The sequence below is a fragment of the Coffea arabica genome, chromosome 5c (assembly GCF_036785885.1).
Source record: "Coffea arabica cultivar ET-39 chromosome 5c, Coffea Arabica ET-39 HiFi, whole genome shotgun sequence".
Lineage (NCBI taxonomy): Eukaryota > Viridiplantae > Streptophyta > Magnoliopsida > Gentianales > Rubiaceae > Coffea > Coffea arabica.
In genome coordinates, this window is record NC_092319.1 from 27,888,708 (window position 1) to 27,904,275 (window position 15,568).

At 42.7% G+C, this 15,568-nt stretch overlaps 1 protein-coding gene across 1 annotated transcript; it reads right to left on the minus strand.

Annotated features, from left to right (window-relative positions):
* Positions 1 to 349: 349 nt before the first annotated feature.
* Positions 350 to 5,661, minus strand: LOC140007255 (uncharacterized). Its single transcript, XM_072049959.1, has 6 exons — positions 5,202 to 5,661; positions 4,327 to 4,721; positions 2,025 to 4,233; positions 1,669 to 1,712; positions 628 to 885; positions 350 to 355 (listed from the first exon to the last, which is right to left on the minus strand). Exons 1-6 carry the CDS (start codon positions 5,659 to 5,661, stop codon positions 350 to 352), a joined length of 3,372 nt encoding a protein of 1,123 aa, XP_071906060.1.
* Positions 5,662 to 15,568: the final 9,907 nt, after the last annotated feature.

Below are 15,568 nucleotides of genomic sequence, written 5' to 3' on the forward strand. Positions count from 1 at the left end.
TCGGAATTATTAAGGAATAAAAGGAATGCCAACAAAATATGCATTGGTTTATATATCTATTTTCAGGGTTCTCACATCCTCCCCTCCTTACAAGAATTTTGCCCTCAAAATTCACACTTTCTGAGAAAATAAATCAGGATACTTTTTCTGCATATCATCTTCTAATTCCCAAGTTGCTTCCTCAAGTCCATGATTTTTCCATAGAACTTTCACTAGAGGAATTCTCTTATTTCTCAACTCCTTTACTTCCCTTTCCAAAATCTTGACTGGTTCTTCTTCATAGGTTAGTGTCTCATCCACTTCAATTCCTTCCAGTTGTAGCACATGGCTCGGGTCAGGATAATATTTTCTAAGCCTGGAAACGTGAAATACATTGTGAATCCTAGCCATGCTTGCAGGCAATTTCAGCTGATATGCTACATTCCCAACTTTTCTCAAAATTTCAAAAGGTCCGATATACCTTGGCTTCAGTTTCTTACCTTTCTTAGATACTACTCCGCTCTTCAAGGGTTTAACTCTTAGGAAAACCTTGTCCCCTATTTCAAACTCCAAATCTTTCCTCCTTGTGTCGGCGTAGCTCTTTTGTCTACTTTGGGCAATTTGAAGCCCTTCTCTAATTAGTTTCACCTTCTCCTGGGCTTCTTCTATCCAAGGTATGGCTGTAGGATCTATAATCTTCTTTTCTCCAACTTCATCCCAATGAATCGGAGATCGACACCTTCTCCCGTACAAAGCTTCATAAGGTGCCATTTGAATCGAAGCCTGATAGCTATTATTATATGCAAATTCTACCAAGGTCATATATTTATTCCATTTACCTCCAAAATCCAATATACACGATCTCAGCAGGTCCTCCAAAGTTTGGATTGTCCTTTCTGATTGCCCGTCGGTTTGGGGATGGTACGCAGTACTAAATTTCAACTTGGTCCCCAAAGACTCTTGAAATTTCTGCCAAAAACGCGAGACAAACCTTGGATCTCGGTCGGACACGATACTCACTGGAATACCATGTAGCCTTAGGATCTCTTCTGTGTACAACTTGACCAATTTCTCCAATGAAAAACTCATGCTCACAGGTAGGAAATGTGCAGACTTAGTGAGTCGATCGACTATTACCCAAATTGCATCAAATCCTTTTTGACTTTTAGGCAGTCCCGTTACAAAATCCATGGTGATGTGTTCCCATTTTCATTCAGGGATTTCTAACGGTTGCAACAAACCAGAGGGCTTCTGATGCTCTGCTTTTACTTGTTGGCAAGTTAAACATTTCTGTACATACTCTGCCACATCCTTTTTCAAACCTTCCCACCAATATAAACTCTTCACATCATGATACATCTTGGTCACTCCTGGATGTATAGTATACTTTGATCGATGTGATTCTTCCAAAATTTCTTTTCTGATCTCTTCATCTGCCGGAATCACAATACGATCTCGGAACCTCAATACACCTTCAGACCCCAATTTAAAATCTAGGATTTCCCCTTTTTGTACTTTCTCCAAATTCTTCTGAATCACAGGGTCCGATTCCTGAGCCTCCTTAATACGCTCTAGTAATGGTGATTTCAGAGATAGATTCCCAAATAATATCTTCAATTTCTCCAAGCGAGGGTTCCAATTACTTATTTCTTCTAGCATGTCCCATTCTTTAACCATCAACCCCGCTATTTGGGCCTTTCTACTTAAAGCGTCAGCTACCACATTTGCTTTTCCTGGATGGTAGTTGATCGAACAATCATAATCTTCCAAAAATTCTACCCATCGCCTTTGTCTCAAATTCAGTTCCTTTTGGGAGAACAAATACTTGAGGCTCTTATGATCTGTAAAAACCTCAAAAGTCACGCCATACAAGTAGTGTCTCCATTTCTTTAAGGCGAAAATCACTGCTGCTAACTCTAGGTCATGAGTTGGGTAGTTCTGTTCATGAGGCTTCAATCTCCTGGAAGCATAAGCAATTACTTTACCCTTTTGCATTAAAACACATCCGAGACCTTCTCCAGAGGCATCGGAGTACACGGCATAACCTTCGTCTCCGTCAGGTAACACCAAAACAGGAGCGGATGTTAAACGCCTCTTTAACTCCTGAAAACTTGACTCGCATTTTGGAGTCCAGATAAACTTATTTCCTTTCTTGGTTAGCTCGGTCATAGGTCCTGCAATCTTCGAAAAATCCTTGATAAATCGCCTATAATAACCTGCTAAACCCAAGAAACTTCTGATTTCAGTTGGAGTTTCTGGCCGCTTCCAATTCATAACGGCTTCAACTTTTGCCGGATCCACGGCAATTCCATCTTTGGAAACCTTATGCCCTAAAAAGGAAATCTCCTCTAACCAAAACTCGCACTTGCTGAATTTTGCATACAACTTATGCTCTCTTAGTATCTGCAATACTATCTCCAAGTGCTTAACGTGTTCCTCCTGAGTCTTGGAGTATATCAAAATATCATCTATGAAAACTACTACAAATTGGTCCAGGTATTTCTTAAAAATTCTCTGCATTAAATCCATAAATGCAGCTGGTGCATTAGTTAAACCAAAAGGCATGACTGCGAACTCAAAATGTCCATATCTTGTACTAAAAGCAGTCTTGGGTATGTCTTCCTTCTTAATCTTCAGCTGGTAATACCCTTGCCTTAAATCCAACTTAGAGAAGACCACTGATCCTTGCAGTTGGTCGAACAAACTATCAATCAACGGTAGAGGGTATTTATTCTTAATAGTAACCTCATTTAACCCTCGGTAATCGATACATAGCCTCAAACTCCCGTCCTTTTTCTTAACAAATAGAAGGGGCGCTCCCCATGGTGAGTCACTTTCCTTCACGAAACCTTTCTCCAACAGGTCTTGTAATTGGATTTTCAACTCTTTAAGCTCGGCAGGAGCCATTCGGTACGGAGTCTTAGAAATTGGAGCCGTCCCAGGCACCAAGTCGATTTTAAACTCCACTTCTCTCTCCGGCGGTAGAGTCGTTAATTCTTCAGGGAAAACATCCGAAAATTCCCGTACCACTAGCACATCTTCTAATCTTACTTGATCACTGGGAGTATTGATCAAGAAGGCTATGAAACCTTGAGCTCCTTTAGATAACATTTTCCTTGCCCGTATTCCCGAGACCATAGCAGAAGATGCTAACCTACCCTTAACATCTAATCTCAGAGTTGCTTCTCCAGGTATACAAAACTCCACCACTTTCGCTCGGCAATCAAGCTTAGCATGATGGTGACCTAGGAAATCCATTCCTATGATAACATCATAACCTTTTATATCCAAACTGATCAGATCCACTAACATTTTTCGCTCTCCAACCCAGAATTCGCAATTCCTATAAGTCAAGCTAGTGGTTACCTTCTTATTACCCATTGGTGTCCTAACTTCAAGATCATAGGGTAATCTAACGGGTTGCACATCTATTCCAGACATAAAAGATGGATTTACAAATGAATGCGTTGCACCAGGGTCAATTAACACTTTAGCTAATCTATGAAAAATTGGAAGTGTACCTTCCACAACTTCCGAGGAATCAGGTACGGGTTGATCATCTATAGCATACACTCTGGCAGGAACTGTTGGCCGGCTCCCTCCAGAAGTGTTTGGTCTAGCTTTCTGAGGAGTCCCTTCCTGCACCTTTGGACATCCTGAGATTTGGTGCTCACTACTTCCACATCTCAAGCACCTTCCTTGCTTCTTCCAGCAACTATCCATAGAATGACCAGGTTTCTTGCAATAAGCACATGTCACTTGAGGAACTATTGCTCGACCCCCTTGCGGCCGATTCCTAGGTTGTCCTCTTCCAATTGGTCCCCCTCTAGCTCCAATATTTCGTCCTCCTGCATTCCTGGCCCCGTTTCCTCTTGCTTGGGCGCCTCGTGGTGCTCCAGAACTATTCACTCCACTAGTTCCTCGGCCCACTTTGGCCGGTGGAGCATTTCCAAAAGTCGGCTCCCGACTACTGCTAGGAGCAAATCTTTTCTTGGACTGAAAAGACTTCACTTGAGCTCTGGCTACTTCAACTCGCTGCGCTCTTTCAACAGCCTCAGCGAAGGTATCTATCCTTACAGCAGCTAAACTTTCCTGTAGTTCCACATTCAAACCCTGCACAAACCTCCGAACACGCCTTTGCTCGGTGGCTATCAACTCAGGTGCAAAGCGTGACAGCTTTGTGAACTGGACTTCATACTCGGCGACACTCATCGCCCCTTGTTTGCATCTAATAAAATCATCCTCTCTCTTCTCCTGAATGAGAGGTGGAAGGAATTTGGCATTGAACTCCCTTGTGAAGTTCGCCCAAGTCCTTGGCGTATGGTTAGTCTCCCATGTAACCCTTACCAGGTTCCACCAGGAGCGGGCAGCTCCCTCAAACTGGAAGGTAGCAAAAGTCACTTTTCGCTCCTCGGTATAGTTCAAGGCGGCGAAAATCTCAGTGATTCTCTCCCACCAGCCTTCGGCCACTTCCGGCTCGGGTCCTCCATAAAATTTGGGAGGTCCAAATTTCAGAAACCTTTCCAGTGCCCGATCATCGGAGTCAGCTGGGCCTCCTGGTTGATGCACTGGTTCAGTGGTTTGGCGTTCAGTCAATCGCTCGAGAACTTCAGTAATACGGTCAATTGCGGTGGCCACCCGGTCTCCGGCCACACCTTCCTGCCCTTGGTCTTGATCGACCTCGGGTTCCCTATCACCACCCGCTTCCGGGTGTTGTCTAGTGGGTCTTCCCCGGCTCCTTCCTATCACTTGGCGATCCATATTCTAAATATGCCTATTACGGAAGGATAGGTCAATTAGGCAAAAGTATTATTTATTTATGATTATTACCATTCTTTTTGGTAAATAAAATCAATATGGAAATAAAGAAAAGATAAATAAAACACTTAACATATAATTCCACAGAAAAGTCATACAAATAACAAGTTGGGACATTTCCAGAAATAAGGCACCTAAGCTAACATAAATATATACAGCTAATCCCTTATACAAAAATTAGGGGTATAGTGCCTCGGAGGTAAGTCATCCACCTAGACAAAACTTGATGACGTAACTAATGTCCCTTGCCTAGCCTTCTATGTCTAGTGTAACCAGGTGAGTCCTAATCTAACCCTGAGCAGGGCTATCAGGAGCAATGTCCTCCTCCGGATCCTCCTCCGGGTCCTCCTCCGGGTCCTCTTCCGGGTCCTCTTCCGGATCCTCCTCTACACCTGCCTGCTCACCTCCCTGGATAAAGCTAGTGGCCTCATCCATCATCATCGCAGCATCAGCCCTGATGCCTGCGCTCCTATCACGCATCCTCTCTGCTAATCGAGTCGCCCTAGACTTTTGCCGCTCTATCTCCAAGCGGGCAGCCTCCAGTAGATGGTGCTCAGCAGTGAGCCTAACCTCCAGATCAGCTATGCGGTCAAACTGAGTATCCACCATTATACCCAGCTCCTCTACGTCCTGGGTCAGGGTGAAGTTAGCGTCCCTCAACTGGCGGCGCTCGTTGTCTAAGGATAACACTAGCTCATTGGGATACGCGTACATGGCTCGGCACTGGCACCTAGGGTGCCTGTCAGCAGGTGAGTAACGTATATGAGCTCCTCCACCTCGAGGCCGGTAGGAGATAGACCTAAGGGGCTCTACGTGACCATTAGCCGCGCTACCACCGTTAGCATGTCCGTTTCCATTCTCCATATCTGCAAAATAATTAAACTTAGAGGTTAGAACTTAATTAGCTAATTGGATCGGATATCACTTAACGTATAACTAAGGTCTCCATTCTTAATCCTAGAGAGGATTACGATTTCTAACACATCTATTAAGTCTCTTGAATAGCTTTTCTAACCTAGGCTCTGATACCACCTGTGGCGACCCCACTTCCCCCTGAGGCGAACCAAAGGGTTGGCGGGCCATCTACCCAGCTCTCGCCAGGACTCACGTAAGCATTCTAGCCCAAATCCTTTCAAAGGATAACTTAATTTATTACAAAAACAAGTTTTCTCGAATGGAATCATCCTTAAAGCCACATTATCTTCAAAGATAGCGATGATAAAATCGCCAGTCGAGGCCCTTAAACGTCCTACGTGCTACTTACCAAAGTACAAAGTCATCGCAAACCGTATAGATAAAATGCATAAATCCATAATACAGCTTACAAGCTAAGTAATCGAATTAAGGTTACACATTTTCCAGCTTCAAGTGGCAATCCAAAGGAAAAGTGCATTATCTCAAATAACACATTACAGTCCACATAATAAGTTATAATATTCAAATACAATCCAAAAGGAAAACGTAAGTAAGCATCCAGCTTTCAGTTTCCAGAACCTGTTAAGGAAAACAATAAACGTGGGGTGAGCTAAAGCTCAGTGGTGCCCCAAAACATGCAAGCACATAAATCAAACAGCGGTTAATAATTTAAATCAAATTGAAACAGTTAGGAAAGCGTGTAACAGCACAAGGTAGGATACAAGGGCTCTCAGGAGCCATTTTCCACGCTTGATCAGATACCATCGTAGCTGACCCTCCGTCAACTTTCCCTACTTAATTTCCATGTAGATACACTTATTTTAATCCTAACCCGTCACCGTTCATACCTCTGCTTTGGGCCCAACCTTCATCTACCGACGCAGTATACTCGAGATATACCCGTAATAAATTTGTCGAGGGATTCACCCAACGACGTTTTGGTAGTTGGATTCAGATGTCGAGGGATTCACCCAACGACGCAACTACAGATTCAGATGTTATGGTAGTTGGATTCAGATGTCGAGGGATTCACCCAACGACGCAACTACATTTAGATTCACAGATTCATTAGAAAATGTTTCACACATGTCACCACTCGAACGGCTAGTGCGATAAAGTACACACTGCTCACTTCGATGGATCAAAATCATTTATTGCATTTTGACAATTATCACATAGCGAATGGATAAAGCGCTTAACCACATAACATAGAACAAGCAGGGACACTCACCAAGAGTGAAGTTCAGATATTGGATTGAGGATCGAGTTCCGCGTCCTCGTAAAATCCTAGAATATCAGAATTTAAGCCATAAGTTTTCTATTGGAACTGTTGGCTTGCACATGTAGAGTTTTCTAGCATGTTGCTAGTTTATTTTTTCTCAAAATATTTTACTTGGAATCGAGCTTGTGAGAACCGTACAATATTTCTTATAATATTCCTGGAATACTTTTCCTCGAAGAAAATACTATTATTATTTTCTTAAAATAAGTCGGCAAGATAATTAATATCAAGGCTAAAAGTATACCTTGGAAAAAAAGTTCATTGGAGTGGTTGTGCCTACAAAAGTCTTTGCTAAGGCTTTAGGGTAAGGTCTATTGAAAAATGTTGCTAAAATAAGGTTTTTTTTTTCTTCTTGCCAAGCAGGTTTCTACGTTTAAAACTAAAGTGATCGAGTTTCACCTTTTAAATTTTCCTTAGTTCCGACTAGCCTTAAACGATTTATAAAGAAGGAAGGAATTTGGAACAAAACTAAGGTTTTGAGTCTGGGAGAATCATTTTCCCAAATTGATAAGGCTAGTCTAACTTAAGGGATAAAAGTCATGTTGCCCAAGTTTCTAAGGCAAAAATAGTAGACACTATGTTTAGCAATACGATGCTAAATCTGTACCGTTCGAGACTTAAAGTACAATATTTTTCATTTACTTAGTCAAGCGTTTACTTGGAGTCACAAGGTCGGTACAACTTCTCACATTTTCGATTCCAATCCAAAATCACATTTCCTCAATATTGCACAATTAGAATTTAAACAGTAATAACACTAGGGCTCGTCAATTCTTGGCCCTGTGTTCCAACAAATTTATATCTAAGCATAAGCAGGAAAATTTACCAAGGCTTCGTCAATACTTAGCACTTGGTAATCAGTACTTGTATCAACTCACAGTTTCACAAAATAGTAGCACAGATTTCTAAACAATTTCAGCAATTCAGTTATCCATGCAGGGTGGGAATTCATAGAGCCCACCACCAACCAATTCCCAATAAATCAACCATCAATTCAAAAGTGGGAATTCGTAGAGCCCACCGTCAACAATTTCGACACATTATGCTCCAATGAAAAATAATGTCGACCATTAGCTTTGCGGACATTGGAATACGAGTAGAAATTGTTTCACTAGCCAGGCTTAAGCATACGTTTAGCAAGTACCTTCTTACCCTCTAATTCTTTGAAAATTTCAGGAACACCCTAGGGTCAAACCACAATCATTAACATCAACATTTTCCATGTGTTTCCAATCATTAAGGTTCAAGGAATAACTTCACAATCGAGCTGGAAATTCTTACTCAAACTTTGGCAACCACAAGGAAAATTTCCAGCATTTGTACACCCACATTTTTGGTTGAATCCTTCGAGATATCAAAACGTTTCATTGCTAAACAGCTTTCACAGATTAACGTGTACATTTTGTCATGCGTCTCGAGCTCATAATACCCCAAGGAAAAATTCCAGGAACCACTTTAAAAAAATTCAGTTCAACCTTTCGGTCATTAAAATTTCCAGCACTTCGTTGTTTATAAATTCACAATTTTCGTGGCTAAGACATGCTATTAAGCTCTCAGCTTCATCATACACTTTCTTAGCTAAACCATGAACATTTCCAGTTCAAGAGTTGAATTTAAACAACTGTTATAATCTTCAAAATTTCCAGGTTCAAATTCACGGCAGTTTACAAAGAAATTTCCAGCAATTGTATGTTCTTAACTCCAACTTTTCTTTGGCCAAAACAGGGTATTAGGCACTCAAATTCAACATGCCACCACTTAGCTAGGTTATTATCATCTCTCGTTCAAAATCAAATTCAGTTAACAACTACAAACATCCCAAAAATCCAGGAATTCATTCGGCTCTTCTTGGATAATCTTGCATGCAGCAGATTTTCTTGTTTATTTTTGTTTCTAGATTAGCCGGACCAAAACACTTCATGCAAGGCTTAATCATTTAGTTTTAATTAGTCAAACACCTAACCAAGTGGAAATCAAACACGTTCCAGCAAATTCATGCTAAAATACCCAAGCAATTTCCCAAAACAATTTCAACGGCTAATCTGGAAAATCAGTTCAGCAGTCCAGAAATTTTCTCATAAGTTTTCCAGCCATGCAACCGAAATTCTGAGCCTTAAAGTTCACATGCATCACTAAATAAGGAGGTTATCTATCAGGTTGATCCAAGATTAAGCTCAAATCATCACACCCAGCAATTTTAAAACCAAAATTTCCAGCTCAAGTTCTCGGCAGAAACAGATTCTTACGCAAATCAGATTTTCTTTTTCCAATGACTCATCCGATGGTTTAATATTCAACATGCAAAGCTTAATCCTCTAGTCCTGAGATAAGTAATCATATTTTTGGGCTCACATTACCACAAATGGCCGAGATTAAGGCTGCATTTTCCAGTTCGGTTGCTTGGCAGAGTCATTTAATCAAAACAGATTTTTCTGAAACTTTGATTTCCTCATCCGACTACACAACCAAAGCATGCATGCCCCTACGTGACTCTATCTACCTCTGATCAACCCAAAATAGTCCAGAAAATTACCTCAGAATAGCTCAGCTCACGAATAAGAAAGCTACGAAATTTTCTCTCGGCTCACGCACAGGTTTGATGGTTCTGGTTTTCTGGTTGCGACTGGTGGAGGGTGAAGCTGGGTTGCAGCTGGTTGTTGATGCGGAAAGGGATGGGCTTGCTCACGGCTTCTTCCTAGTTCCACTCTGCTTGCAGACAGAACCTTGGAAGAGTTGCAGCTCGTGCGGCTTCCTTTCTTTTCTCCTCTCTCGAATGGCAGAGTGAAGCTCGGTCTCTCCCTCTCTAACTCAGTCGAGAATAGCGAAGTGAAGGTGGAGTGTAGTCTGATATGTGGAGTGGAGATGAAATGAAGGAGTGCCGTGGTTTTGGAGCTGATTGAGTGTAAGAGTTGGTTTACTTGTGGAGTTGGTGATGGATTTGGATTGGTGGTATGGGGCGGCTTGTGTATTGCAGTGGAGAAGTTGCCGATTGGTTAGCTGGAGTGGCGGACAATCATGGTGTCCAAGGAGTCGTTTGGCCGTGAGTGGTGATGGTTGCGGTGCAGTGGGGATTTGGTGAGTTGCGAAGGGCATTTTGGTCCTTTCACATTGCCTCTAACCTCTACTTGAATTTAGATTCGAACTTAGTATCAACGATTTTCCTCAAGTATGATTTAGTGGCCTATTATACGTTAGTATATTTAAACCGTTTTATCGTATCTTTATCGTTTACTATATAGTATTAAGGTTCCTACATTCTTACTTTATTAATTCCTTATTAAAATCAAGTTTGACCTTGTAATAAAAATCTAACATTTATTTTAAGGTAGTAAGGTTATCGATTCAAGTGTCCTAAATTTTTGAATCAAGGGTTTTAATTTACTCTAATTCTAAAGATGCAAATTTAATCTAACAAGACGAAGGAATTTCATGACTTAGGGAAAATTATATTATGATTCACATGATCCTATTTTTACGTACTTAATTGCAAACAAGTGAAAGTAATGCTCGGAATTATTAAGGAATAAAAGGAATGCCAACAAAATATGCATTGGTTTATATATCTATTTTCAGGGTTCTCACAGGCTGAATTACAGGAGGTGGTGCATGGGTTGGATGTTGATAGTGCTCCTGGACCAGATGGGTTTGGGGCAGGTTTTTATCAAGCTTGCTGGGATATTATCAAGGCAGATCTACTGGAGGCGGTTCAGGTTTTTTTCCAGGGTATGCGCTTGCCTAGGAGTTTTACTAGCACTTCTATTATTTTACTGCCTAAGCTTGCAGGTGCCATGTGCTGGAAGGACTTTTGGCCTATTCGTCTTTGCAACACTTGTTCAAAAATTATTTCTAAGATTGTGGCTAATCGGTTGGGGAGAGTCCTACCTGCCTTAGTTTCACCATGGCAAACAGGTTTTGTACCTGGACGGGGGATAACGGACAACATCCTTCTCACGCAGGAGCTGGTGGTTGATTTAGACAGGCGGTTGAGTCACCCGAATCTCATGTTAAAATTGGATATGGAAAAGGCGTATGACAGGGTAGAGTGGCCATTTCTGTTGTTTATGCTTCGGCATTTTGGTTTTGCGGAACATGTGGTAGATATATTCTTTCGTCTGGTGTCTAATAATTGGTTTTCAATTTTGGTGAATGGTGAGGCTGCTGGATTTTTTAAGTCTTCACGGGGTGTTAGGCAGGGGGACCCGGTCTCCCCTGGCCTTTTTGTGTTAGTTGCAGAATTTTTAGGCCGTGGGCTGCATCACCTTTTAGGTAGGCAACCGGGCAGGTATTTTGTTTCAACCGGGACCCAGGTGCCATACCTAGCATTCGCGGATGACATGCTTGTCTTTACAAGATGTTCAGAGGAGTGTCTGAACGCAATCAAGGCTTTTCTAGCAGAATATCAAGAGGCATCAGGCCAGAGGGTGAATGTCGACAAGAGTTCATTCTTTTTGTCTTCGGGGGCTACTTCGGGGCAGGAGCATATGGTGACTAGGGTCCTAGGATTTCACAGGCAATTTTTCCCGTTCACTTATCTGGGTGCCCCTATTTATCTGGGTCGGCGGCAAAATGTGCTATTTGATGGGATTGTGGCTAAAATGCGGGCTCATCTTGGCCATTGGAGTACTAAGCTGCTCTCATTTGGGGGTAAGCTGGTCTTAGCGAGGCATGTCTTAGCGTCGCTGCCTATGTACTTACTTCAGGTGGTTAATCCTCCAAAGGCGGTGCTTACACGTTTGGGAGTCATTTGCAACGCCTTCCTGTGGGATCGAATGGGGGAGAGGCGCATACATTGGTCATCCTGGGACAAGTTGTGCTTTCCACTTGAGGAATTTAGGTCTTTTAAGGACATGGCAAGGGCTTTTGCGGCTAAACTTTGGTGGCGTTTCAGGAGTGGAGATTCAATGTGGGCAGAGTTCATGCACGCCAAATACAGTAGTGGGAGCCATCCATCGGGAGTTTCATCAGTTCGGCCTTCAGCTACTTGGCGGCGTCTTGAGGCGATACGTACATTGGTTGAGCCGAACATTAGGTGGTGTTTAGGAAAAGGCCTGGTAGATTTTTGGAAGGATAGATGGGTTCTTCATGACCCGTTAGAGGTGGTTGTGGGTCGAGCTGAGAGGCCTCATTTTCTGGTGGCGGAGTTTATTACTGACGAAGGCTGGGATGAAGTTCGTCTTGCCAAGTGGGTTCCGGGTTTTGTCATCCGTGCAATCAAGGACATACCCTTTGAGCTGTCTCAGAAGGACAGGTTGGTTTGGTTGCCTTCGCCGTCGGGGACTTTCTCGGTTAAGTCGGCATGGGAGATGCTTCGACAACGGAGGCATCACTCCTTGGTCGACTCCTTGCTGTGGCCGTCGGTTTTGCCAGCAAAAATGTCATTTTTTGCTTGGAGGTTAGTGCGAAATTTCCTCCCTTTGGATGTGGTGTCAAGGTCTCGGGGTCTGTCTTTTCCCTCGAGATGTGGGTGTTGTTACCGGGAGGAGGAGGCGCTCTTGCATGTTTTTCTGTCAAGCCCGGTAGCTTCGCAAGTTTGGAGGAGAATCTCTACCCGGTTTGGTTTTCAGTTGCGTAATTGCTCGAGTATGGCGTCGGTTTTTATCTCTTGGTACTTCACTTCAGCTTCATCGGCGAAAAACCATATTCGGGTTTTTATGCCAATAGTGGTGTGCTGGTTTCTTTGGGTAGCTAGGAACCAGGAGCGCTTCCAGGGAGTGCGGTGGGAGGTTGACAAGATAATCCGAGATGTGGATTATTTTTGGGAGCAGCTTGGGAGGGCAAATAAGCTTCGTCGGTCGCATTTCACGGGGGATGTGGATTGTGAGTTGGTACAATGGATCAAGTCTCCTTCTAGGAGAAGGGCCCCGTGTGCGATTGCCTGGGTCAAACCGCCACTTGGTGTGCTGAAATTTAACTCGGACGCCAGTGTGTTTCAAGGTCGGGCCACGGGTGGTGGTCTGCTGCGTGATTGTCAGGAAAAATTGATTTTTGCTTTCTACAAGGAGTTCGGGGAACAGGATGTGTTAGGGGCGGAGTGTATGGCATTACTGTTTGGTCTGCAGTTGTGTTTACAAAAGGGGCTGCGTCCTTCGTTGGTAGAGGTCGATTCCAAGGCTTTGGTGCAGTTGGTTGTTTCTGGGGCGATTGCTAAGTGGCCTTTGTGTAACAATTTGAGGAAAGTTAGAGGTCTCCTGGAGGACTTCTCGGCTTCCATTTCACATATTTTCCGTGAGGCCAACATACCTGCAGACAGGTTAACAGCGGTTGGGGCAACCGGCGCTCAGGTTTATGAGCATGACCTCCAGCTGCCGGCGATGGTTAGGGCTGCTATTCTCCTTGACTCACGTGGGGTGCCGGGTGTGCGTTGGATAAATGAAGGAGGTTAGAGTAGTGTAATTCTTGGAGGCTGTAATTGGGAAGGGTGGTTCCCCATTTCGATCTTTTACTTTCAATAAAATTTGGGGCGATTGTCCTTTAAAAAAAAAACCATGTATGGTTTAATGTTTTACCATATAACCCCCTTATGGTTTAATATTTTATCAAAAAAAAAAACATATTTTCGTAATGTGAGTAATCGGTACGGAGGGGGTACTAAATTTGGCGATTAAAAGTGAGTTTTATATGAGAAAATAATATATGATTACAAATAATAATAATAAGTTAGTGAATGGTAAGTAAAAACCCTAGTACGTGTGATTTATGGAAAAACGGTGTGAACCGACGTGTACCATTCACTACCGATTGAACATACCATTTGACCAACATTTTTATCAAGTTAATCTCATTGTTATTAGAGCCTAAATATCAGCTCTAAATCTGATCCAGGTGGCCGAAATTTTTGACCAATAAACCAAAGGAAAAGAAAAAAATTTTGGAAGCTAATCTCTTGGTGACAAGTGGAAGCAATCTAACTATCTTTGACCCAACCTATGACCAACCTCTTAACCTTCCTTAGCCTTCATTCTTCTTCATTTTCCAGCCTTGTGGCTGAGACATTGAGAGAGAAAAACCAAAGGAAGAAAACTCCATTTTCATCTTGTAGCTTAGCTTATTGAGTGAGAAATCAAGAAACTAAACCGATTAACTTCTCAATTAGGAGCTTAGGAAGCTTGGGGAGCTAAATTTTTCAAGGAGAGGTGAAGGATATCTCTTGCAAGCCTTTTATTGAGGTATTATGGCTGTTCATCTTCCTCCTTTCCCTTAGTCTTGTTAAAGTTATGTAGTAACTTGTATTCTTGCCTTATGATACCTAGTTAAGGGGTTTTGATGCTTGTGGTGCTGAAATTTTGACTTAGGGTTTTGAATGGTTCACTTATATTTCTTGTTTTTTTGGATGGTATATGGTGTATATAATCTTGTATAGGAAGTTGTAGTAATGGTTTAAGCTAGAAAGGTGAAGTTTACACTTTAAAATCACTAAATTCCAGATTTGGGTTTTCATCTTACCTTGTTCTGACTGGTTCTGTTTGGCCACGATGGAGGCCAAATTAGATTTATCTTAAACCATGATGATGCGGACGAGACCCATGGTGTTCAAGTAGACCCTGTAAAGGTGCCCCAAGGGCCAATGACACGAGCACGATCCAAGAGATTCAAGGAGTCGCTTCAAGCCTTGGTTTATGCCATCCAAGCCCAAGAGACCCCGCCCGTTGAAGGGATTGAGTTTGAAGATCCAGGCGAGACTACTAAAGTATTGCTTACGCTGAGCTGTACAGGGGTCTCGCTGCCCGGTCAGCGAGTCAGGGGTCCAGGGGGCGACGCACCCCGGCTGGGGGGCCCGGGGGCGCAGCAAAGTTGAACATCCTAGCGTGGCATTAAGGCAAATTCCTTTAACTTGTGAAAGCTAAGTTGAACATCCTAGCGTGGCTCCTAGGTTGTTTATTGACTTATCAATCAAGCGATCACACTTGATTGTGGCGTCCTCCACCGTTGAATTCGTTCTTGAGTGGTCCAAGTTGGATTCAACTCCATCAATTCGTAACGTGTACTCTAAGATCCAATCTTTGCTTCCGCGTCTCACATCATCTGGTAATCAGAGCAAGGATAGAGGTATCACGTATATCCCTTTTATTGTCTTTGAATCTGTCTTTTATCTTCCATAGTCGTAGCTACGTATTAGGGTTTTGTGAGTCATTAGTTGCCCTTAGTTTCTATCCAGATTGTGGTATAATTCTTGTGGAGTGTTGCGTCGTTTGGGTTGCCAAAACTGCCCAGGAAAAGTCAAAAAAAAAAGGGTGTCGCATACCTTGTTCTTGAAACATATTTCGGGAATTTGTCTTCTTGGGTGGTTGTCGAATCTATTTGCCGTGGTTCCTTGCGATTTTGTGTTGTTCCTTGCAAATCTTGGATACCAAAACATACTTGGGGTAGTTCTTGAGCTTCTTGAACAAATTTCTTGAAGTTCTTGGACATCCAAGGGCTGCTCTTGGAAATTCTTGAAGCCTTGTTTCAGATTTTACGGTTTCTTGTGTGACAGTCCCACTTTCCCCTAAGGCGAACCAAAGGGGTTAGCGGACTGCCTGCCCAGCTCTCGCCAGGACTACGGATCAGATTAGAGCTATCCGCTTCAATCCGGAA

Bases quoted from the DNA above. Each gene is read 5' to 3' on its own strand.
- LOC140007255 (XM_072049959.1), bottom strand. From the start codon at position 5,661: ATGGAGAATGGAAACGGACATGCTAACGGTGGTAGCGCGGCTAATGGT. The intron at 4,722-5,201 runs GTGAGCAGGCAG...GCCAAGTGATAG, and splicing joins CACTAGCTTTATCCAGGGAG to GAAGGAGCCGGGGAAGACCC. The intron at 1,713-2,024 runs GTTATGCCGTGT...ACTACCATCCAG, and splicing joins GTTACCTGACGGAGACGAAG to GAAAAGCAAATGTGGTAGCT.